The sequence below is a fragment of the Lissotriton vulgaris genome, chromosome 9 (assembly GCF_964263255.1).
Source record: "Lissotriton vulgaris chromosome 9, aLisVul1.2, whole genome shotgun sequence".
Lineage (NCBI taxonomy): Eukaryota > Metazoa > Chordata > Amphibia > Caudata > Salamandridae > Lissotriton > Lissotriton vulgaris.
Genome location: NC_141697.1, coordinates 722307270 through 722331988, shown reverse-complemented (window position 1 = coordinate 722331988; position 24719 = coordinate 722307270). Strand labels below are relative to the sequence as shown.

At 48.3% G+C, this 24719-nt stretch overlaps 1 protein-coding gene across 1 annotated transcript in view; it reads right to left on the bottom strand.

The window, feature by feature from the left end:
• Positions 1-744: 744 nt before the first annotated feature.
• The window catches only part of NKPD1 (NTPase KAP family P-loop domain containing 1), a 74198-nt gene continuing 50223 nt past the window's right edge, over positions 745-24719 (bottom strand). Inside the window, exon 3 of the mRNA XM_086938461.1 lies at positions 745-4546. Within this exon, the coding sequence (XP_086794587.1) occupies positions 2844-4546 (1703 nt within the window). The 3' untranslated portion in view covers positions 745-2843. The remainder of the gene's footprint in view (positions 4547-24719) is intronic.

The window sequence follows — 24719 nt, the reverse complement described above, 5'->3', positions numbered from 1 at the left end:
TATTTGCACTATTTCTTTCTGATTTACCTAAGGCACGTTCTGCGATTCATACGCTGCCTCCTGATAGCCACAGCTCACGGTGGCTCAGATAAGCGCGGTGGTGCAGGGCGGGGTGGGAGGGGTTTGACGTTTACAGACAGCGGAATAGGTATGATTAAAGAAATAAATAATACCTGTTCCGTCGTCTGTCAGCTTCCCCCTGCCGCGCCCCGCCCCACTGCGCTAACCTGGGCCACCCTCTGCTGGATAGCCATTTGAATGTGGTGTTGTATGACAACAACTTGGTTTCCTTAGAGCACACTGCTGTCAGCCTTCCATAGCAATTGCATGTCCTCTCCGACTGCTGCAAAGCTAATTCAAGCCTTGACCACCAAGATGTGATTTTTGGAAGGCAGACGTCTTCCTTTATATACAGGTTGGACAGATGTAATCTTGATATATTCCCCAATATACCTATCTAGAGTGCTCTTTAGGAGTAAACTAATTTGGAATGCTCTTTTGGAATGGGAAACAGGGAGCGCATTGGTAGCTATGAAGGGCCTGTTGTATGTTCATTGGATTGTAGCCTTTCATTGCATACAGTGATTTGAGCATTCAAATAGAAAGCTGTCCCTTCTGGTGTGTATGGTATGCCCCTCTCCTCCTATGTTTTTCACATCATTATATGTATTACTTGAGGGATGTTGGAAACTGGTCCTTTGCTTACGTTTAAGCACTGATAAAAGAGGGTAAGAGAGTGCCTGGCCCTGCATGAGGTGAGACTGTGCATGATGAGAAGCCCTTCAAGTTCCTTGGAGTGAGGAACACTCAGAGAGTCTTGACGGTCTGGAGAGTGAAGCCAGGAGCTACCTGTGCTGTCTGGCAGCCTGCCGCTGCTCACGCTAGAGCAGGGAAGCCACATTGTCACTTAGGCGGGAGCTTCACTGGCACAGAAGTCTGCAACTTCCAAAGGCAAATCACACCCCAGAGGGCCACAACAGCTACAAATGTGAATCTACTGCACATGACCTACCACCCTTTCAGTGATTCTTGTTCCAAAGAGAAGTTGCTACTGAGGCCTCAGCAGTGAGAAACTCCCACTGCGGAGAGCAGGGTCATGAGTTGCACCCGCGGCCATCGGGCAGGTAAAGCAGGCTTAACCTGCAAACGAAACAAGAGACTAAAAGTGTGCACAGGAATCTAGTACAAGGATGTAAGACTTTATGCCTGAGTGAAGGACTTGGTGACAGCTGTTGAACTGAGTTGCATATCTTACCTGTGGGGTAAGTAGAAGTGATCTACTTCTATGCCTAATTAATGTTCATTCCTGCATCACTGTGTCTGTTGACTGATTGTTGATTTCAGAGCTCTTGCCCCCACATTTCCTCTCTGAGAAGTCTTTGACTGCTCGCTTTCACTACCCTGACAATTCAAGTGCGAAAGGGTTGCACCTGTCCCAGTTTTCAGAGCCCCTCAAAAACTGACCCCAGGACATCAGTGACAAATGACCACAGTTGGAACCCAATATCCTTTCATTGCCAGGTGATCTCCTAAACAGTGTCTGACAGACCCATCCCAAAAAAGTCCCATCAGCAACATTTTCATTTTTTATTGGGCAACTGAGTTTTCTTAATTTGCATCTATTTAGAAAGAACCTTACTCTAATTAAAGTATAGTTACCTTTTATGGACATACGGTTGTGTGGAGACTTGTTCTCTCCTTGAACCTTCCAAAGCTTACAGTACTGTCAACTCATTTAGAAAAATAGACTAGAAGGCAGGTCAATTTAGTTTTTTGGGAGCTTGTGAAACACAGCCTGCAATGGCCTCTAGACCATGGTGGTAATCGCCAAGCAAGCCGGTGACATGACCTCAGGGCTAGCTGGGTACACGAAGAAGTGGGACCTCAAATTTTCTTAACTGACAGAAAGGTGTTGAGAATGAGTATGTCTTATTGCTGATGGTTCCATGGTTTGAGGTTTAGCCATCAAAGGGTCAGGTCCCAGAACTAAGAAATTTATTATGGAATGGTGAGCCAGAGGTCATCATAAGATCAACATTCTCTCAGTAATGTTTAGGGAATATTTTTTTCGGACACTCAGGATGTAGTGGTAACTGAAGTGGCATTTGGAGCCCTGGAAGAGAATCGTGAAGTTGATTCTGGATTTTGCAGAGTTCCAGTAAAGCCACTGTAGAGTTCACAGTATAGGCATGGCAATTTTCATTAGAATTTTCCAATGGCGTTTTGAGCTTCCTGAATCACATGAACCTAGAATTAGAGTAGCCCAACTCAAAATGTTTATTTTCAGTCTGCACTGGCATGCATGTTGATACTGAGGTCATGATTCAGGAGGACACCGCGGTTACTGGCTGTGCATTGGTGTCCACACATAGTGAATTCTACTCCCTCTACTCCTGCCCATTACTCTATCAAATGTAGCCACAGCGTGAGAATTTCAGTTCTGCGCCATTTATTTCTCTCTCCTTTCCCACCATTCCTGAAGTTGGATGGGTATTTTAAGTTATCATGGTGGTGAAAATGGGTTTCCCCGAGGCTTGCCGGGGGTTAAATAGGTGGGCTTGCAGCTCAAGGTTCATTCACATTTTTTTTTAAAGAAAAGATAGATCTAACACATTTTATGATGTGTATTATGCAGCAGAAGTGTTAATTGAGTGCGCCATTTGGTTGTTTGCCAGCCATGTCAAACGCAGCAAGCAAACCCACTTACCGTAGCTTACAGGTAGTGCAATCTTGGTACAAAAGGATGGCCCATGTGCATGAAGGAGATCATAGTGGAGGATATGTGACGTAAATAAGCAATCAGTGGATGGAAGAACAATCATAATTAATAAAACTGACAGTCCTCATTCGTTCCTTATCTGCTCAACGCTTTCTTCTCTCTTTTTCTCTGCCTTGTCCCGCCAGTCCTTCTCAAGGTTGTTGACTCCCCGTATCAAGCCCATCTTATACTTTATGGACTTATCAAGGCTTACCGTGCACTTGAGAAAGCATTTAGCATCCTGTACTGTAAAGGGAAAGTCTATTGACAAAAACCTCTGAAAGACTTCAGGATCAGCATCTAAATCCAATATATTTTTTAGGCTTTCCTTCATTGAAAACAACTCTTTCCTACCATCCTTGAATATGTCCCACAGTAAGCGTCCTTCAAAGTCTTCACTGGTTCCAATCTGTTGCTCATCCTCAATACACTGGAGAATCCAGCTCAGGCGACATGGCCACTGATTGGACAAAACAACCCATGCAGCAACGGATTTAGGAGTTAGTGTTTTTGACAAGACACGGTTCAAGACTAGAAGGTGGATGGTGACTGGGATTGTGTTGACTATTCTTCTCATATGAGCAATGCTGTCTGGGATGTATTCATGGAGATGCTCTTGATCGCTGTACAACGCATGGAAGGCATCCTGGATGTACCTTCCAGGGCTGGGTGATATTTCACTTTCCTCTTCTTTTTCCGTTTCATCTTCTGCTGCCAATTCATCTCTCAGCAGCCTGGCAGACTCTGCTATGCCTGTCTTGGTTCCCCTGTTAACATCATTTCTACAGGGCCAATCAATTAGGTCTTCAGTTCCTTGCACTGCCTTCCGTAGGAGCTGCAGTTTGTTTTTGGTGCCCAAGGGGGGCACAGAAAAGGGCAGGGTTACAGTTCTATTCAAAAACATGTAGCCATTGTCAGCCATTCCTTTCATGGAGCAGGCTTTTTCCAAGCAATTTACAATGATACTGGGGTCCACGACTAGAATGGAGATAAAAGGGGCGCTTCTGTCTGAAAGAAGGGTGTTCATGGCATCGAGAACCCCAACTACCTTGTCCGGAGCACACAACTCTAAGCTGGTGATCTGTAAGACTATCCGTATCTTCTGCTTCTGAAATATTTCCAAGCACTTTACTAAGTTTGTGATCACTTCAATCTCCTTCTTCACCTCGCTCATGAAACCCATCTGCGTGCTAAATTTTTGGCTGTTTATCATCCTCTCGATCTTCTTTTTCTGGCTAATGACCACATTTTTCCCTACTTTAAAAACAGTCATGAGCATCCCTGAGCCTGATATAATGGCAGCCGTGCCCCCTAGAACCATGTAAAGATTTCTGGGCTCCTCCTCATTTTCCTGATGGGTCCAAACCGGCACAAAAAGGAGAACTATTCCCACCACGAAGACCACAACGGCGAGACATAGTTTAACACAAAATAACTTTTTGCACACCCACTCTTTTCCATCCAAATCTGGGGCACGCTTAGGCGGGGTTCCCAGTGCATTGTAAAGCCCTATTGGCAGTGCCCCAAAGTGACTTCGAACACGATCACAAAGTGTGGTGACCAACCCTGCCCAAAGTCGGTCGCTTCCAGCATACTGCCAGGCACTGAATGGTACAAACACAAACTGGATGTTCTTCCGTTCTATATTCCTGTCTGTGATCAGAGGTTTGTAGAACAGTAGATGCCACAGAAGCCAGAGAAACCCCAGGCCTTCCGGCCTCCTTGGCTTCTCGCGAGATACGTTGAATACTTTCTCTTCGATTCGAGATGCTTCTTCTCTCATACATTCTAAAAATACAAAAGAAAAGAATTAGATGCTTATAAAATCTTACCCACTTGTTTGACTATTATGGTAGATTCCCTGTGTTGTAGTTCTAAACATTTATTGTACACAATGAGAAAAAAGTTCACCTTTTTGTTTTTTAGTTTGCACACTAAGGGCCTCATTATGAGTGGCTGTGTTTTGATGGTGATATAATTTAAATTATAAACCCGGCCATTATGACCTCCCCCCTTCCTCCCCGAAACTCTGGGTTCTTTTCCAGGAAGATTTTCACCTTTCTGCCGATAAAACAAATACATTATCTGCCTGCTTCCACTACCAGCTGTTCGATGAAAATGATATGGAGGCAGAGGAGGGGGTGGAACAGGGGTGTTAGGGATGAAGGGCATACTTGCGCGTATCCAGGGGTGTATTATCTGCTCCTTCTGTAAACCTGAGGGGAGCAGGTGCAGTGCTTAATTTCTAAAATATTAAGTCCTGGTGCTCAGATTTTCGTAGGAGGCCACGCCCACTATACCAGCTCCACCCACTGGCTCCACCCACCAGGTTTCCTGAACCCAAACCCCAAGCATTGCCATTTATGTAAAACACCTATATTAGTCAACATGGATTGCACATGCTTCATTACTTTCTTTTTAGTTTTTTGTCCATGATGCGCTTTCAAGAAAGTACAGCAAGTCTGCCAAAAAAACCACAGACAGCCTTGCCAATTACCAAGCATCAGGGGGCGTGTGTGTATGTGAATGTGCATGTGTGTGTGTAATTACAGAGAAACATAATTTAATTATGGGACGGTGGGAAATGTGACGTATGCGTAGCGCTACGAGAACCCAGACTGCAACTAAAAGCATAGCGAATATGCACGGCATTTTTAAAATAAGGGCATTTGGTTAGTATTAAGCTCAAGACTCATTTTCTCGCCTTTTCCAGCTCTGCCCGTCACAAACGCCGTCTATTTAATTCTTCTCTTACCACAGAGAGAAATGCCGATGCAGAACATATTATATGAGCAGATGCCCCTGTCATTTATACAAAGAGACTAGGGCTCTGCTACTTGTCTTCTACAGTGTACATCCCATAGACACCAGAACACTAATGGATAAGCTTCTAATGTACATTAAGACATACATTCTCAACAAATTTTAGCCAGGTATTTTTCAGGGTGGAATAATGGCAATATTTTTAAGACACACATTGAATTTTTGAAAACCTCAAAATAATTCATCAAGACATCAATAAGATTCTAGGTAGGAATCCATTGCACTTTCCTCCCCGTCCCACAATGAAGTAAGTTATTGTCGTTCCTGGAGGCCACAGCTACACCTGTAAACCTAGGAACGAGCCTGGCAAAGAGGAATGTGCAAGTGAAACAGTAAGGTTTGGGTAGGAAATACCATCCATGCTGAAAGCAGTCACTTTCATCTAAATTGCTAACTCCTGTCCATATTGACAAAGGATAAGGACAGCCAGGAAAGTGGTATTAGTAAAATGATGCCTCCCCCAAGCCCCCACACCTTTCCCACAGAATGTGAAGACGGCCACCTGAGTCTCCCATATTTCACAGATATTCATTGGCCTTCGGTGGAATGTGGTCATTCTGAAAGGTTTGGGGGCACTTAAGGGTTGGGCCTACCACAGGAGCCTGTGTTGCCTTTGAGCCACAAACAAATTCTTTTTTTTTTCATATTGCAACATGGTCTGATTGTATTCGGATTCTATTTCCGCTTTTGGTTTCGCAATACTGCTTGAGCTTGGTAGTGCTGCAGGATGCTGCATGGTGTACTCTGTTACCATAATGCGATCTGCATTGCTTCAGTAGTCGCCAGTGCGCAGGTGCCTATTTGAGCGCCATTCACATGTTTTATGTAAAATATTTAAAATAAAGTCACTAATCCTTGTGTTGCCTTCCAGATAAAGGTAAGGCCGTCTAGAGCAGCCATTTTCCTTGCCACCAAGAAGATGCCAGGAAGGCGGCGGTTAGTTGTCAGGACCTGGAAACTGTCTGAAATCATGGCTGTGACGAGAGACGCCCGGGCGCCGAGGACAGTGACAGGGACCAGTTGAGTGGGACGTGGGTGGGTGGCAGTGGGACTCGGGACTGGTACTCTCTCAGTGCACTGCGTCTGCGCAGCTGCCCAGCTGCCCAGCTTTATTAACTGTCTGGTGATTGATTAGGGCTTGCTTGCTTAGGCCTGCCAGAAGGCCCTGTCTCACCTGGTGGTGCAGCTGTTGCCAGACTAACTCAAGGCTCACAACGTCGTCCGGCCGGGTCACTCAGTACTACTAGTGAGTGAACTGCATTTGAACGACGATCACTAGGTGTGGCTTACCGGCCGTGGTGCGGAGGGTATGCTGGGGCGTGGCACTGACTGAGCCGAATGCGTGCGCAATCAAAACTGTCACAATCTGAAAAAATCTACGCAGTGTGGAGTGCGCACGCTGTAGCGCACCGCCCCAACCCCCGGGAACCAAAATCCAGACCAGCCCTGCCCCAGTGCTTAACTTGTGCCGGTCCTTGCCGGTGCTAAGCACCGGCACCTAATTATCAGGGCCGGGTCTACACACTATGGTGCACCGTGCACGTAATTGATTTATACTAGTAATTATTTACTTGCTTTGCTTAGTTGATTCACTATCGCTACAGGACTAAAACTCAAGTGTTCTACTTCTTGTCCGACTCCGGACTCCGGAGACTTAGGGCCAGATGTAGGTCGGTCGGTAACGGACGAAAATCGGTATTTTCGGCCGTTACCGACCGGTATACAAGATTTGAAATGTAGGGGCACAATTTTACAGAATCGGTAACTTTACTGATTCTGTAAAATACCGAATTGGTATTTTACCGATTTGGTAAATCTCAGATGTAGGTGGGACTCTTCTGAGTCCCAAAGGCCCTACAAAATCGGTATTTTACCACACAATCCTATTGGGCCCGATGTAGGTAGAATTGATTTACCGATTTTAAATTACCGAATTTTACCGATTCGGTAATTTAAAATCGGTAAATCAATGGGTCCGACATGTAGGTATTCCAGATGTGCTGGAATACCGAATCGGATGAATTCGGTATTTACCGATTCGGTAAATACCGATTCGGTAATGCCCATTCATTCCTATGGGCTTTGAAGCCCATAGGAATGAATGGGCATTACCGATTCGGTATTTACCGAATCGGTAAATACCGAATTACACAAGGGTGCAGGGGGTGTCATTTTGACACCCTCTGGCACCCCCAGAACAGGCACGGGTGCCATGTGGCAGGCATACCTGCCCTAAGGGCAGGTCTGCCTGTCACATGGCATAGGTGTGCATGCACACATGTGCATGCACACCGTAATCAGTATTTTACCATCAAATAGGATTTGATGGTAAAATACTGATTCGTTAAGGCTCCTGGGACTCTGAAGAGTCCCACCTACATATGGGTGGCTCCGAATCGGTAAAATTACCAATTCGGTATCTTACAGAATCGGTAACTTTACCGAATCGGTAAAGTTACCAATTCTGTAAAATACTGCACCTACATGCCATTCACCTGTTTACCGATCGGTAACGGCCGAAAATACCGATTTTCGGCCGTTATCGACCGACCTACATCTGGCCCATTGTGTGGTAAAATACCGATTTCAGGTGTGCATGCACATGTGTGCATGCACACCTAGCCATGTGACAGACAGACATGCCCTTAGGGTATGTCTGTGTGCCACATGGCGCACATGCCTATTTGTGGGCTGCCAGAGGGTGTCAAAGTGACACCCCCTGCACCCTTGCAAAATTCGGTATTTATCGATTCTGTAAATACTGAATCGGTATTTCCCATTGATTCCTATGGGCTTTGAAGCCCATAGGAATCAATGGGAAATACCGATTCTGTATTTACAGAATCGGTAAATACCGAATGTTACAGAATCGGTATTTCCACATCTGGAAATACCTACATGTCAACCACATTGATTTACCGATTTTCAATTACCGAATCGGTAAAATTCGGTAATTAAAAATCGGTAAATCAATATTACCTACATCGTGCCCACTGTCTGTCTGCAGCTCTGCACTCTGCTTGTCACTCATTTTAACCAACATCACTTCATGTTCTTAATGACTGGACCAGATTCTTTATGATCTCATCTCACTTACTGCTCGCTCGCGGCTCGAATGTTGATGCAGTGTCACCGCTGGCCCAGTGGGCGGGACACTGATGGTCTTGGGCCGTCCAGGGCTGGTCTGGATTTTGGTTTTCGGGGGTTGGGGCGTTGCGCTGCAGCGTGCGCACACCACACTGCGTGGATTTTTTCAGATTGTGACAGTTTTGATTGTGCACGCATTCGCCTCAGTCAGGCCATGCCCCAGCATACCCGCCGCACCACGGCTGGTAGGCCACACCTAGTGATCGTCGTTCAAATGCAGTTCACTCACTAGTAGTACTGAGTGACCCGGCCGGACGACATTGTGAGCCTTGAGTTAGTCTGGCAACAGCTGCACCACTCGGTGAGACAGGGCCTTCTGGCAGGCCTAGGCAAGCAAGCCCTAATCAATTACCAGACAGTTAAGAAAGCTGGGCAGCTGCGCAGCCGGCGGCGCACAGAGAGAGTCCCAGTCCCGAGTCCCACTGCCACCCACCCACGTCCCACTCAACTGGTCCCCGTCACTGTCCTCGGCGCCCGGCCGTCTCTCGTCACAGCCATGATGTCAGACAGTATCCAGGTCCTGACAACTAACCGCCGCCTTCCTGGCATCTTCTTGGTAGCAAGGAAAATGGCTGCTGTAGATGGCCTTACCTTTATCTGGAAGGCAACACAAGGATTAGTGACTTTATTTTAAATATTTTACATAAAACATGTGAATGGCGCTTAAATAGGCACCTGCGCACTAGCGACTACAGAAGCAATGCAGAGCGCATTATGGTAACAGAGTACACCACGCAGCATCCTGCAGCACTACCAAGCTCAAGCAGTATTGCGAAAACAAAAGCGGAAATAGAAGCCGAATACAATCAGACCATGTTGCAATATGAAAAGAAACATAATTCGTTTGTGGCTCAAAGGCAACAAAGGCTCCTGTGGTAGGCCCAACCCTTAAGTGCCCCCAAACCTTTCAGAATGATCACATTCCGCCGAAGGCCAATGAATATCTGTGAAATATGGGAGACTCAGGGGGCTCGCTTCACATTCTGCGGGAAAGGTGTGGGGGCTTGGGGGAGGCATCATTTTACTAATACCACTTTCCTGGCTGTCCTTATCCTTTGTCAATATGCACAGGAGTTAGCAATTTAGATGAAAGTGACTGCTTTCAGCATGGATGGTATTTCCTACCCAAACCTTACTGTTTCACTTGCACATTCCTCTCTGCCAGGCTCGTTCCTAGGTTTACAGGTGTAGCTGTGGCCTCCAGGAACGACAATAACTTACTTCATTCTGGGACGGAGGAGGAAAGTGCAATGAATTCCTACCTAGAATCTTATTGATGTCTTGATGAATTATTTTGAGGTGTTTAAAAACTCAATGTGTGTCTTAAAAATATTGCCATTATTCCACCCTGAAAAATACCTGGCTAAAATTTGTTGAGAATGTATGTCTTAATGTACATTAGAAGCTCATCCATTAGTTCTGGTGTGTATGGGATGTACACTGTGTAAGACGAGTAGCAGAGCCCTAGTCTCATTGTGTAAATGACAGGGGCATCTGCTCATATAATATGTTCTGCATCAGCATTTCTCTCTGTGGTAAGAGAACAATGAAATAGACGGCGTTTGCAACGGGCAGAGCTGGAAAGGGCGAGAAAATGAATCTTGAGCTTAATACTAACCAAATGCCCTTATTTTAAAAACGGCTTGCATATTCGCTATGCTTTTAGTTGCAGTCTGGGTTCTCGTAGCGCTACGCATAGGTCACATTCCCCACCGTCCCATGATTAAAGTATGTTTCTCTGTCATTACACACACACATGCACATTCACATACACATACGCCCCCTTATGCTTGGTAATTGGCAAGGCTGTCTGTTGTTTTTGGCAGACTTGCTGTACTTTCTAGAAAGCGCATCATGGACAAAAAACAAAAAAGAAAGTAATGAAGCATGTGCAATCCATGCTGACTAATATAGGTGTTTTACATAAATGCCAATGCTCGGGGTTTGGGTTCAGGCAACTTGGTGGGTGGAGCCAGTGGGTGGAGTTGGTAAAGGGGGCGTGGCCTCCTACGAAAATCTGAGCACCTGGACTTCATATTTTAGAAATTAAGCACTGCCCTGCCCTGCCCAACACCGTCAGTATCCCGCCCACTGGGCCAGCGGTGACACTGCATCAACATTCGAGCCGTGAGCGAGCAGTAAGTGAGATGAGATCATAATGAATCTGGTCCAGTCATTAAGAACTTGAAGTGACGTTGGTTAAAATGAGTGACAAGCAGAGTGCAGAGCTGCAGACAGACAGTGTCTCCGGAGTTCGGAGTCGGACGAGAAGTAGAACACTTGAGTTTTAGTCCTATAGCGATAGTGAAGCAACTAAGCAAAGCAAGTAAATAATTACTAGTATAAATCAATTACGTGCACAGTGCACCAGAGTGTGTAGACCGAGCCCTGATAATTAGGTGCCGGTGCTTTGCACCGGCAAGCACCGGCACAAATTAAGCACTGTAACAGCTGCTGCCCACAGGCCCTATTTTGCAGCAAGCCTTACAGACCCAGTGTCTCCAAGCCTGGAATGTTCAGGAGTTTCAAACTGATAATTCTGAACCTTGTAATTGTGACTGGGCTTGTTTCACCCAGAGGTATCGCTCCTGGTGTAATAACCCAACTCATAACAAAGCTCGAAATCCTCATGGAACAGGCCCATACTGAGCTCACAACCTTAAATAACATGTACCTAGTATGTACATGCTTAGGACACACTTGTAATTGTGACTTGGCTTGTTTCACCTAGAGGTCTCCTTCTTGGTGTAATATTCCAACTCACAACGAGGCTCGAAGTCCTCGTGAAACATGCTCATACTAACCTCACGACCTTAAATAACATGTATACAATATTTACATGCTTACAAATGAATAGCCTATACTTGATTTGTTGCAAACCGTAAATAGGCAGCATTGCTATGTTGTAGACTGTGAATTGTTCATTGCTGTTTTGTAGTTGACCTCTAATAAATAGCCAGCCAGTGGTATCTTGAAGACCATACATGACATGGCATCCCATTGGGATATTTTAGAATATGCTTTGCCTGGCAACATTCAATTGTAAACTATTAATGGTGCGACATTTTATATTTTATAGACCATAATCAGAATCATTTGACCTACCCTGGTTTCCATTTTCTGCAGCTTGTGGCCCAGCCCTGATAATGATTTCATGACGTCTTCAGGAACGCCATTTTCTTATGGAACTCCTGGATTTAGAGAGGAATTTCACCCTGCATCCTCCAGAGTCTAAGGATGCCTCGTTGGTTGTCAGCTGGACAGGAACCACCCTGCCATGCAAGGTGACTTTGGGGCTGTCAGCATCTCCTTGATATTTGGGCATTTGAGTGGCTTACTAAATCTGATCACACACTTAAAGCGAGTAGTTGTTCAGTCTCATTAAGTCGACAGAGATCCCTACATTGTCGTTTGCCTTCCACCAGACCAGCATCGATAGCGCAGGCCCATTAGGCTCCGCCTTGCTCCCAGCTCGGGTGACGGGTGGACGGCAGCACTAATTTGGGTCCACCATCCATACCCTCATATCTGTCTTGTGAAGTTGTCTTATGCGCCTCCTGCCCAGTGATCCGTAAACGCCCAGCATGGTCAATGTCGTAGTTTTCGCACTGATGTCCCCTGTCGTCTGTCTGCTCACCTGAAAGTAACTTAGGTGGGGGGATGGGAGCCAGATATCAGTTGCTGGTGGTTCACAGCCTTTCCGTCAGGTCATTCTCTCTTCATAAGCTTCTCAGTGGGCTTCAGCTATCCCAGATATCGCAAATGAGTTGTGTCAGGTTGTCAATTGGTGCTGCATTTCTTGTCTGGCATCGAGGATGAGTTTGGAGGCCCTCTCAGCCTCCAAGACTTTTAAGTGTGTAAGGGATGGAACACTCTGGTTCAGCTGCTCTTTCAATCCTTCAGCTTCATGGTTCTTCACCGTAGCCTTGCCCCACTATTATAATTTTTTAGGCCATAAAATAGCTGTTCTTGGTAACTTTTCGATCATGTGAAGGGAACCAGTGCCGCCGCCTTTACTTTCCTCTGCCCACACTATCCTCCTGCGGTCGTTTCAATGCTGAAATCAGCCAACCTCTCTTGTACCCATTCTCACAGCTCCTGACTCCAAATTGTAAACGTTTCACTCTCTCTTCTGTCACAGCCACACAACTCACCTATTCATCCTCTTCTCAGTGGAATGTCCACCCTTTGCATTATGTCAGCCATGGTACTGACAATTCGTGGAAAAGCTGCAGTCTTGCTCCTCCTCTCCCCCTAACTACAGCCTGCCACTGTTTGTCGCTCAAATCCTTGGACATCTTGTTTTCAATACGACCTCTCACTACTTGTGACAGCAAAATGCCTGAGGTAGAGAAAGGGACCTTTTTATCTCAAAAATACCACAGGAAGGCATGAAACATGACCATTGTCGCTGGTTACATCACTGGAAGTGGTAAAACTGATGTTATAACGCCCCACATAAGTGTAGATACATTGGAAAAGAAAGAAATGTTTCAGGTGACTTATTTAGGAACAATATGACGTGGCGTAATTCAGGACGTTGCAGTTTCTGCAGTGTCGGCCCTTAAGGTGGTCCCCAATCCTTCAAGGGGCCCAATTCAGTTTAAGGCCAATGAATATCTGTGAGGTATGGGGAGTGCAGACGTTATGGAGGGAACAGTGAGGCTGAGGGAAGCAAGATGGCGAGTCGGCAGGCATGATCTGACCTGCCAGCTTTCTTCCGGAGCTTGTGTTGTGTGGTCGGTCAGGTAGGGACTCGGGGTGGCAGGTTCTTGGTTACATAGGCCCACCTTTTAAAGAGGAAGGTGAGGCAGGGAAGGGTCTCTTTGTTCCTGCTCTCCTCACCATGCCGATGACTCCAGCCCTCGTAATTATGCAGCCCCTCTCCAAAGGTTTCGCAGAGGGGGCGGCTCGAAATGGCAAGGGCACCATTCCTCCATGCTGACGGAGTTCTGCTTTCTAGGTTGCAGTTCACAAAGTTATTGAAGTTGCTCTTGGGGGCACTGGGGATTGACTTGGCTAATTTTAGCTCAGATTCATTTCACATCAGCGCAGCCACGTCAGCTGCTGGTTCAGGTTTTGATGCACAGTCTGTGAAAGTCAAATTTGAACTGTTTCAAATTATATGTTCGCCTCAACAAATTTAACCCTTGGTTGTTGGGCAAACTTGTGCTCTTTCTATCCCAAACCTCCCGTTGTTTGTGCGACTAGTGATATATCGTCACCGGATGTCTCGGTGCTGGACCATACTAGGGGAAGAGGGCCTGGGTGATTTTTTTTTTAAATATATTTTTATTGCAGAGTTATAAACCACAGGATAGAATGAATCAGCCAGTTCACTCGTGACATATCCCCCGTTCAATAAGAAGTCCAGATCGTACACAGCCATTCAGCCCGCATCCTGGAGGCCGGGCGGCATATTACTTCATTCAATAGGAAAACATCACGGTGCATGTCCCATAGGGACCATGGTTGAAATGTCGTTTTGCGTATCTGCTTTTACCCCCCCACCCACAACATCACTCCCGTCAGCCATCCCAGTTATAATCAGTGGTACCGCCCTTGTCGGGACCTGCCCTAGGCGCTATGGGACTGTCACGACCGGCCGCTCCCCCCAGCCATTCCACACTCCACACAGTACCCACCATCCTAGTAGATCCAAGGTGCCCTAGCGGGCCACCATCTAATGGCTTCCGGCCCACCCCAAACTCCCATTAACCAGACCCCCCAAAACCCCCCCTCCCCTGGCAACTGCTAAGGTGTATGCCTCGTCCTGTCGAGCTAAATGGATCCACTACAGTGCGGGGTATAATACTCTTGTGTTCGCCCCGCGGTGTCCACCGGCTTAGTTCTCACCATCCTCATCCTCTACCAATGAGTCACGTAAAGCCTGTACCACTAACTCCCATGCACGCACCGCATCCAATGCCTTCTCATTCCCCATCTTGACAGCCTGCTTCATCCGGAGCACACTCTCGCAGTCAGACCACCGCAGCAATTCATTCTTCCATCTACGCAGTGAGGGTCCCCCCCTGGACTTCCAATGCCACGTTATTTCCCTCTGCGCCAATATCAGACCCAGGTCGATGAATTTGCTCGTCACCTTGGTGTGTTTGGTATGCGAGAACCAGAGCAGCAGGCACGCCGCCATATCGAATTCCACCTCTCTGTCAGTCACTTCGTTCAGGAGGTCCCCTACCTCCGCCCGATAGGTCCCCAAGTGTGAGCACCCCCAAAACAAATGGTCCATGTCCGCTCCCAGAGACGAACACCGTGGGCATCGGGCATCCGGTACCTGGAAGTACCGCTGTAATTTCTCAGGAGTTAAATAAGCCCTATGAAGCACATAGAAATGTACTTGCTGAAAGCGCGCGTTTCTCGTGCCCTTCCACGTGCGCCGCAGGATGTGGCCCCATTCCGTATCCGGTATAGGCCGGCCCACGCTCTCCTCCCATTTAGCCTTGAGCCCTCGGAGCGGTTCCAGTCCCTCGTTCAGCATCCTATTATGGAGGCACGTCACAGCTTTGAACGTACCTGCTGCCATCACCACATATTGGCACGCCATAGTCGTTGTTGGTTCCATGAGCCCCCCTTTCCAGTGCTTCTGCATGGCAGCCACCACTGCCGCGTGTAGGAGGAACCCCCCATCGGGCAGCCCGAACTGGTCCCGGAGCGCTTCGAACGGCGCCAAAGCCCCGTCTATGTATAAGTCGCCTACTACCTGCAGTCCCGCCTCTTCCCAATCCAGCAACGGGGACCAGTCACCCCCATGCGGCAAGGCCGTCAGCATTCCAATCGGGATCTCCGGTGCATAAGGCCGTGACGCCTTCGCTCTCCGAAGGCTCCTCTGCCAGCACAGCCGGAGCGTCCGCTCCTCCATGGTGAGGGCCCGCAACTCGAGCCTCTGTTGCATGATGATATAGGACAGCACGTGGCGTTGAATCCCCCGGTCCCGATCCTCCTCTGGACCCCGAAACACCCTAGCTACGTTCTGTGTAAGGACCTGCAACTGCGCCGCTAGATAATACAGCTCGAAGTCGGGCACAGCCATGCCCCCTTCTAGCTTGGGGCGAAGTAGCGTGCTCAGGGCCACTCTACGGCGGCCATGCCCCCATAGGAAGCCAATAATCATGGACCTCAGGTCTCTAAAGATCCCCTGGGGAATCCAGACAGGCAGCGTTCGGAAATAATAGAGGAAGAGGGGGAGCGCCACCATTTTCAAAAGTGCAATCCTACCCAGAACCGTCAGCGGGAGGGTCGACCAGAAAGACAAGCTGCCCCTCAGTGCCCGGACACAGCGACCAATGTTGCCCTCCAATAAGTCCGCAGTCGCGTGGTAGATGCGAACACCCAGATAGGTGAAGCAAGAGGGCTCCCACACCACGCCCAAGTCGCCGCCAGGGTCTGGCGATCCCGCTCGCAGCGGGAACACACAAGTCTTCGCCCAATTGACCTTAAGGCCCGACAGCCGGCCGAACTCAGACAGTAGATCCATCGCTCCGACCAATGCCCGCGAGGTGTCAGCGAGGTACAGGAGCAAGTCGTCCGCATATAGCGATATGTAATGCCACTGCCCGCCGCTGGCTATCCCCGCGTACCTGTCACCTGACCTCGCATGGACCGCCAAGGGTTCCATCGCCAGAGCAAACAATAAGGGGGACAGAGAACAACCCTGTTGTGTGCCCCTGCCCACCGGGTACGCCGCAGACACCAGGCCGCCCAAACGCACTCTCGCCGTCGCCGAGGTATATAAGACCCTCGTCCACCTACGGAACCCCTCGCCCATGCCAAACCTCTCTAACACTCCATCCAGGAAGGACCATTCCAAACTATCAAAGGCCTTCTCGATGTCTACGGACAGGACCGCCGGAGCTCCCTCCCCGTCCAAGATGGCGTCCATTATCCCCACTAGGCGGCGGATATTCAGCGCCGTGCTCCTCGTGGGTATAAACCCGGCCTGGTCCCTGTGTACCAGGCCCGTCATATGTGGGGCCAGCCTGGTGGCTAGGATTCGGCTCAGAATCTTATAATCTACCGTCAGCATGGATAGCGGGCGATAAGACCTCACATCCGCGGCATCCCTGCCAGGTTTTAGGAGCGGTACAATCAAGGCCTCCCGCATGGACCCAGGCAGTACCCCAGCCTCGAAAGCTTCTGTATACACCACCAGCAGCCTGGGAGCCAAGCTATCCACATACTGTTGATAAAATTCAATCGGCAGTCCGTCCACCCCGGGCGTTTTGTTGCGGGCCATATGTTTGATGGCCACTCGTATTTCTGTGAGCGTGATCGGGCTACCCAGCTCCTTCGCGTCCTCCTCGTCCAGGACCGGAAGCTGCCTCTCCCCCAAGTATTCCGCAATGTCCTGAACCTCCACTCCCAACTGACTCTGGTACAATTCCTCATAATACCCCCTAAAACGTTCCAATACCGCTGCCTGGGAGTACACCATGTCTCCCTGCGCACTACCAATGCTGAGGATTGGGCAGCCCCTAAGTTCCGGGTTAGCTAGTCTGGCCAAAAGGGTACCCACCTTGTCCCTTTCTGCATGTGCCCTGATGATATACTGCCTGTAGTCATAGCACCTCAAACGTTCCGTCTCAGTGGCAACCACTTCCTTCGCTTCCAATAACTGGGTCTGTAAATCTGGCCTAGCCGGCCTGCGGCGCTCCAAGTCCCTCAAAGTTTCTTCCGCTTTCATGAGGTCGTTCAACACAGTCGTGCGAACATTCGAGAACCTACCCAAACACACCCCTCTCACCACCACTTTCATCGCATCCCATTCAGTGGACCTACTCGTGGCCGTGCCCTCATTCACTCCGAAATAGCTATCAATGCCTTGCCGAACCGCGTCACTGAACACAGAATCCTCAAGCGTCTCCGGCCGAAGCCGCCATGTTGGTATCACTGAGCGCTCTCTCTGCCACTGAATGTGTACCAATAGGGGGTTATGATCAGAAATAGTCCTAGCCAGGTACTCCGCATGGGAAATCAATGGGGCTAGGGATCCACCGCAGAGCACCGAATCAATCCTGACATGCAGATCATGGAGAGCAGAATAAAAGGAATAATCCCTGGCTCCCCTGTGCCGCTCCCTCCAGACATCTAGCAACCCCCATCTATCCTGCCAGTCCTTCCTGTGCGCAGCCAACCTGCGCACCGGGGAGTCCACCAGGGGGGGATGGGACCTATCCAGAGCCACATCCGTGATCGAATTGAAGTCCCCCCCTAACACTATCGGGCCCGCCAGGAAAGAGGCCAAGGACCCCGAGAGGCTATCAAAGTATCGAGCTTGATCAGTATTCGGTGCATATACACAGCAGAAAACCACATCCCGTCCATACAACCTCCCCTCCACCGCCACAAACCGGCCATCCGGATCCACTACTTGATTCAGCACTTGAAAGGGTATCCCCGCCCTCACCCAGATCAACACCCCCCTGGCATACGCTGAGTAAGTGGTGCCGAACACCTGGCCCCGCCATCTTTTCTGCAGGGCAGCGCACTCTTTTTTAGTGAGATGAGTCTCCTGGAGCATAGCAATCTGAACCCCCCTGCGTACTAGATAGGCATGGACTTTGTGACGTTTCACCATAGTTCGCAGCCCCCGGACATTCCACGTCAGGCATTTCAAATTAGGTAATGTCCCCATTCCAGCTTCGTACAGTCCGATTCAAATAACGATGGTTCATAGCCCCCCCAATGCAGTTGCCCCCCCCCCGAACATACCCAAAACAGAAAAACTTCCCAAACCCCTCTCCCCAGGACAGAGCACACGAACCCAATGTCCGCCCCATCCAAACCTTGAACCAACGCCTCGCACACTTACCCTGTGGTCTCCACCACAGTCGGCCTTAAGGGCCCAAGGGGGGTGAGTCACCGCCGACCCCAGCAAGCGGAGCCCGCGCCCCGCGCCTTCATCCCTTCCGAAGCACACAGCTCCCCCACCCGGCATCCCGCCCTCCATCAACAGGATACCACCCTACCATGAAGTCTCGATCTAGTCCCAATTCAATCTCAGCCGCAGAAGATACTATCCGATGTCTGTGGGGTCACTATCGGCCCCTTCGAACTTTCCGCCTCTGAGAGTTCCTCTCCCGTCCTGCTTCCTTCCCCTCCCGAGTCCGTTTCTGCCCGTTCACTGTTCTGTTGCGACCCTGTAATGGCCGCCGTCGCTGCGAGCGCATCCCTCTTCTCCGCCGCCATTTGAGCCTCCCGTTTCTCCCGCTGGCGCCTTTTGCGGGATCTGATGCGTTGTGATTGCCTCACCCGGGGCTGCTTGGGTTGGTCTCGCCTACTTTTATGCGACCTGTCCTTCCCCGCTCTATACGACTCCAGCCATTGCCAAACTTCATCCGGAGTCTGAAAAAAGTGCGTAGACCCATCCATAATGATCCGCAGCTTAGCCGGGTAGAGCAAGGAGTACTGGATGCCTTCCTCCCTGAGCTCCTTCTTCACCGCTAGGAACGATGCCCTGTTCTTCTGGACCGCTTGAGTATAGTCCGGGAAGATTGTAACCTTACTGTTCTCCACCTCATACGGGCCCGACATCCTGGCCTGCTGGATGAGGAGATCCCGGTCCTTGTAATGGAGGAGCCGCACCACCATCGGTCGGGGGGGGCGGCCAACCCCCGGCGGGCGGGCAGGTACCCGGTGAGCTCGCTCCAGAGTGAAAAAAGGAGTAAGCCCCTCCGGCGCTACCACAGTGCGGAACCAGTTCTCCATATAGGCCACCGCATCCTCCCCCTCAATCCGTTCCGGCAGGCCGACGACCCGCACGTTGTTCCGTCTATTGCGGCCTTCGGCATCCTCCGCCCTCCGCTCCAGCGAGTCCAGCCGGGCCAATATGTCCGTGATCCTATGCTCTGCGGTCACCACCGAGGGCTTCAGGTCCAGCAACAGTTGGTCATGGTCCTTGACCCTGTCCGCTAGCTGCGCATGATCCGCACGTAGCAGCCCCAGGCCCGTGGCCACTTGGGCAATGTCTTGATGCAACGCTTCCTTAGTTGAGGTGATCGCATCAAGTATGGCATCCAAACGCCGGTTCAGCCGCTGTTCTTGGTCGAGCTCCGGGGAGGGACTCTCGCCCAGCCGAGTTGATGTCGCCGAGTCCCCCTCAGCTCGTCTCTCAGCCACCGGCTCTCCGATCGCCGCCATCCTAGGGTGCTGCGTCACAGGTCCAGGAGCCCGTTTTGCGCTGGCGCCCGTAGTTCCGTGCCAGTCTCCGGGCACCGGGCCGTGCAATGTCCCCACCGACGCTCTCAGGAGCAATGACCAGTTAGACGAGCTCCGTTCCGCCGCCCCCCTCGGAAGCCTGAGGGGGGAAGGATGAGTCTTAGGGCGGTGGCCAACGAGGGTCCCCAAGCTCTGGGCGAATCAAGTCAGCGTCCCCTGGTCCCAGGACACAGCACCACCGATCCTAGTGCCTCAATCAGCCGATTGCAGGATCTCTTGCCAGTCGGCGACAACTTGGCTCAGGGCTGAAGTTCGGGGCCGTCCGACCTCCTCGCCGCCATTTTCTTCGCACCCTCGGCAACACCTCGGCCGCCTCCTCAACACGATCTTCTCGGGGCCAGCAGTCCCCCAGCGACTCTTCGATTGTGCCCAGCTGTCCCCTTACACTTCAGAGGACAAGAGCGTCGTCTCCGGGTCGCCTAGGGTTCCGAAAACAGGAGAATTAGCGGGATTCCGCGCGGAGCTGCGAGCTCACGCCGCCATCCCGATCGGCGTCCAAGCCACGCCCCGAGGGCCTGGGTGATGTTTCAACTTTGTTACTTTGCTGAGCGAGCCAGTGAATCTGGCTTCGGGATGAGGTGATATGGCCAAGGAAGCTTGCACCTCAAGAATCAGAGAACGGTTGTGAAGGTTGTTGAGGGGGGGTATGCCTCCGGTTCTGGTTATTCCCCTCTTGGAAGGTAATGATCTAGTTGAGCATGGTTGCCGGTATCTGTTGGAATTATTAATTGCAGAAATGTCATAGTTATATGCAGGTGTTCCTGATGCAGGTATAGCATGGTCTCACATAGTCCCAAGGCAGGTGTGGCTTGGCGTTCTCTCAGTTCAGCTCTTAACGAATCTGTAAAGCGCCTGGACAGAAGAGATGGGAAGGCTTCTGAAGACACCTCAACTTATATGCATACCTCATGGGGGTAAGGGGGTAAGATTTTAATACACGTTGGGGTGCATTTTTCCCTTGCAGGTAATACCATGTTTGTGAATGAGCTGTTTTAATTTTCCTCTCAATTTATGTTGCAGCTTGTTGGGGGGCAGATGGTACGTGAACCACGCTGGCCTTTACCGAGGTGAATTTATAGTTGGCACTGACACTTCTGGTCACCTTGACATCTCATAGGAAATAAGGCACATGTGATACCAGTTTCACATGGCCCTCAGAGTGGGTGTTTGCAGCATATTAAAAACCTTTTTACTTTTATTGGAGGGTGGGTCAGTCATTTACGCGGGCTTTACTAGTCTTACATTCCTGATGGTTGATCAAAATGTTCATGGCCCTTTGGGGTGGCAGAGGATGCGATCAGCACAAAGGGACCATGTTATGGCCCAGTTGACTAGCACATCTCTCCTTCACATGCTGGGGGTACCATCGGTTCGCATAAGAACCGTCCTATTTTCCTCTGAGGTGGGGCCTTTGCCGTGTCTAGAAGAGTTAGTGGTGCAAGAGGGAACATATGCGTCAAACCATGAGTTCACAAAAATTATTTGATGCACAGGGAGGGGCAGGGTTATTTATTTATTTATTTTATTTAAGAAGTTTTCCATAGCGCTGGCCAGACCCGAGGTTATCGGAGCGCTTTACAGCAGGATGGAGAGAAGTCAGATACACGATAATAGAACACATTATACATAATCATGTGTTCAGAGAAGAAGAGAATTGTGATGAGCGCCTGATGTGCGACGTTGAGGGAGCGAGGCCAAGGCTCCGAGGTGCGCCATTGAGGTAGAGAGGTCAAGAGGTATTCTCGATGCATAGACAAAGTTTTATGCTGAAGTTTTCTCCTAGCGGTGATGAGCCCCGGCCATGGGTTGGGGAGAGGGGATGAGGTAAGCAGTAGGAGCGCAATGTCAGGTGACTGCCAGGTGGAAGCGTGTGAGTCACGTAATTGAGTTAGGAAAGGCACGGTTGAGGTAAAGGACTTTTAGGCGGCTTTTGAATTTTGGAAAGGAGGGGGTAGCTCTAGGTAACTTGATGTCTAGCTCATTATGCATTGGGAAAAGAAGCTTGTACAATTTTGTAAATAAGCGTGCCTATGTGATTTGTGTGTATTTGAGTTATGTAATGTCAGAAAATATTAGTCTCATGCTGTTTATTCAATGATGTGTGGTCATGATGATAGAGTGGGAGGGTCCCCATGTCAGATGCAATCAGTAGTTCCCTCCAAATTGGCACCGCTGGAAGAGTAAATAGGAAAGCCTCGCTGCCTGCAGGTTGCTGCTCCAAAGGCAAAGCAGACAGTATGTGGGCACTTCTCAATGTGTTCATTTGTCAGAAAATTACACCAGAAGGAATTCAGCATATTTCCCTGGGCCCAGCCCCGATTCCAGGCCAAGCTCATTAATAGTGGCAGATCCAGGAGCTGGTTAGATCCCCCTCATTTCCTGCACTTACGAAGAGATAGAGGATTTTTATGTCTGCCAAGTTGGCCTGAATTCGGGGAATGAGGTATGTGGAGGTAATGCATGCATGAATGAACAGCAGTCAAACGTGTTAGAAATGTTTACGACGCCTGTCACAAATGATTGTAAATATGTAATAAAAAGCAGGGGAATATCTTCTGCCACCATATCCACCCGGACACTGGATAATTTGAGTTCCTGAACCGCCCCCCCCGCGCCTGGAGGAGGGCCGCCCTTAGTTGTGCCACGAGACTGAGCCTCCTCCAGAGGGTGAAATTAACGAGGAGCGCTGCTGATGTCATTAGGGTGCGCATGACTTCCTGGACAAGTTATTTAAGGCTGGGCCCTTGAGTATTCTGCCGCTTTGTAAAGGCGCGTCGTTGAAGGGGATCGAGGTTTCCGGTCGACGGTGTGCAGTGTGGCACAGGAGGTTTGAGGGGGCCTAGGCGAAGCGTTTAGTATTAGTGTATAGTTTAGTAATCAGGATGTACTGTTATGCGTTAAATGTGCCTTCGCGCCACATAGAAGTGGTATTAAATGTCGTTATTTCAGGCGGTTCAGTATTGAAATATTGAGGGACAAAATATCGAATTATCAAAATATTGACGCCAAAATATCAAGGGACAGAATATAGATGCCTATCTACATACAGGAAAGTACTAAAATATTGATTCCAAAATATAGAATGTTAAAATATAGTTAACTAAAATATCGAATTTTTTAAATGTATTAAAAATACTAGGAATGTAAAGAAATAATAAACATAATTAAATAAAACATAATTAAAATAATGTAAAAAAGCTTAAAATGTAAAAAAATAAAATGTAAAAAAAAATGTTTTATTATAAATTTACTTAATAATATAAAATAATTATTCATCTTAATTATAAAATATTTAGAACATTAATACAAATATATTGACATAAATAAATAAATAAACATATATAAATATAAAAATAAATACAATATAATCATTAAAATAATATATTTTATTGTAATTAATAACGAGTGTAACAGTAGTAAAAACGTTGGATAGCGTAGGGGTAAAAATGACTATTCCCACTCCAGTGAGTGCAACAGTAGGGAAAGCGTTGGATAGCGGGGGGTGGGGGTAAAACAGTAAGGAAAGAGTTGGATAGCGGGGGTATTACTATTTCCACTCCAGAGAGTGAAAAATATTTAGAACATTAATACAAATATTTTGACATAAATATATAAATAAACATATATAAATATAAAAATAAATAAAATATAATAATTAAAATAACATATTTTATGGTAATTAATAACGAGTGCAACAGTAGGGAAAACGTCGGATAGCGTTGGGGTAAAAATTACTATTCCCACTCCAGTGAGTGCAAAAGTAGGGAAAGCGTTGGATAGGGGGGGGGTAAAAATTACTATTCCCACTCCAGAGAGTGCAACAGTAGGAAAAGCGTTGGATAGCGTAGGGGTAAAAATTACTATTCCCACTCCAGAGAGTGCAACAGTAGGGAAATCATTGAATAGCGTAGAGGTAAAAATTACTATTCCCACTCCAGAGAGTGCAACAGTAGGGAAAACGTTGGATAGCGTAGGAGTAAAAATTACTATTCCCACTCCAGAGAGCGCAACAGTAGGGAAAGCGTTGGATAGTGTAGGGGTAAAAATTACTATTCCCACTCCAGAGAGTGCAACAGTAGGGAAAACGTTGGATAGCGTAGGGGTAAAAATTACTATTCCCACTCTAGAGAGTGCAACAGTAGGGAAAGACATTATTTAATATTAAAATAAGATTACATTAGTTATCAATACCAAGAAAAAATTAATTAAAAATAATGACCAATCAATAACAATTAATTACCAATAAAAAAATGATTACCAATTAATAAATGAAATACCAATAAATAATTAATTATCAATACATGTAAATAAAAACAAATATTAACTTCATTACAATTAAATTACTTCCCACCCAATTCCATTTTTGGGAGGCTGCCTGTGTTCAGGCACCCCTGGTGGATTGGTGCGGTATGCGATGCCCTGGAGTTCAAGTAAAGCAACTGTTCGCTGTCGCGCCGTGGGGCCTGCCGGCGCAACGTGCATAGCTGAGTGGAGAGCATGGTGGGCTGAGTCGGTCAAGTTTAATAGTAAGATCCAGCTCAAAGGCAAGTGCAAGGTGGGGCCTAATTTTCTTGTAAAGCAACTGTTCGCTGTAGTGCTTTGGGGCGTACCGGTGCAACTTACGTAGCTGAGTGGAGAGCCTGGTGGGCTTAGCCGGTCAAGTTCAATAGTAAGGCCCAGCTCAAAGGCAAGTGTAAGGTGGGGCCTAATTTTCTTACAGCCTTCGACATGTTGTTGATGCTAAAGGGTACGGCCA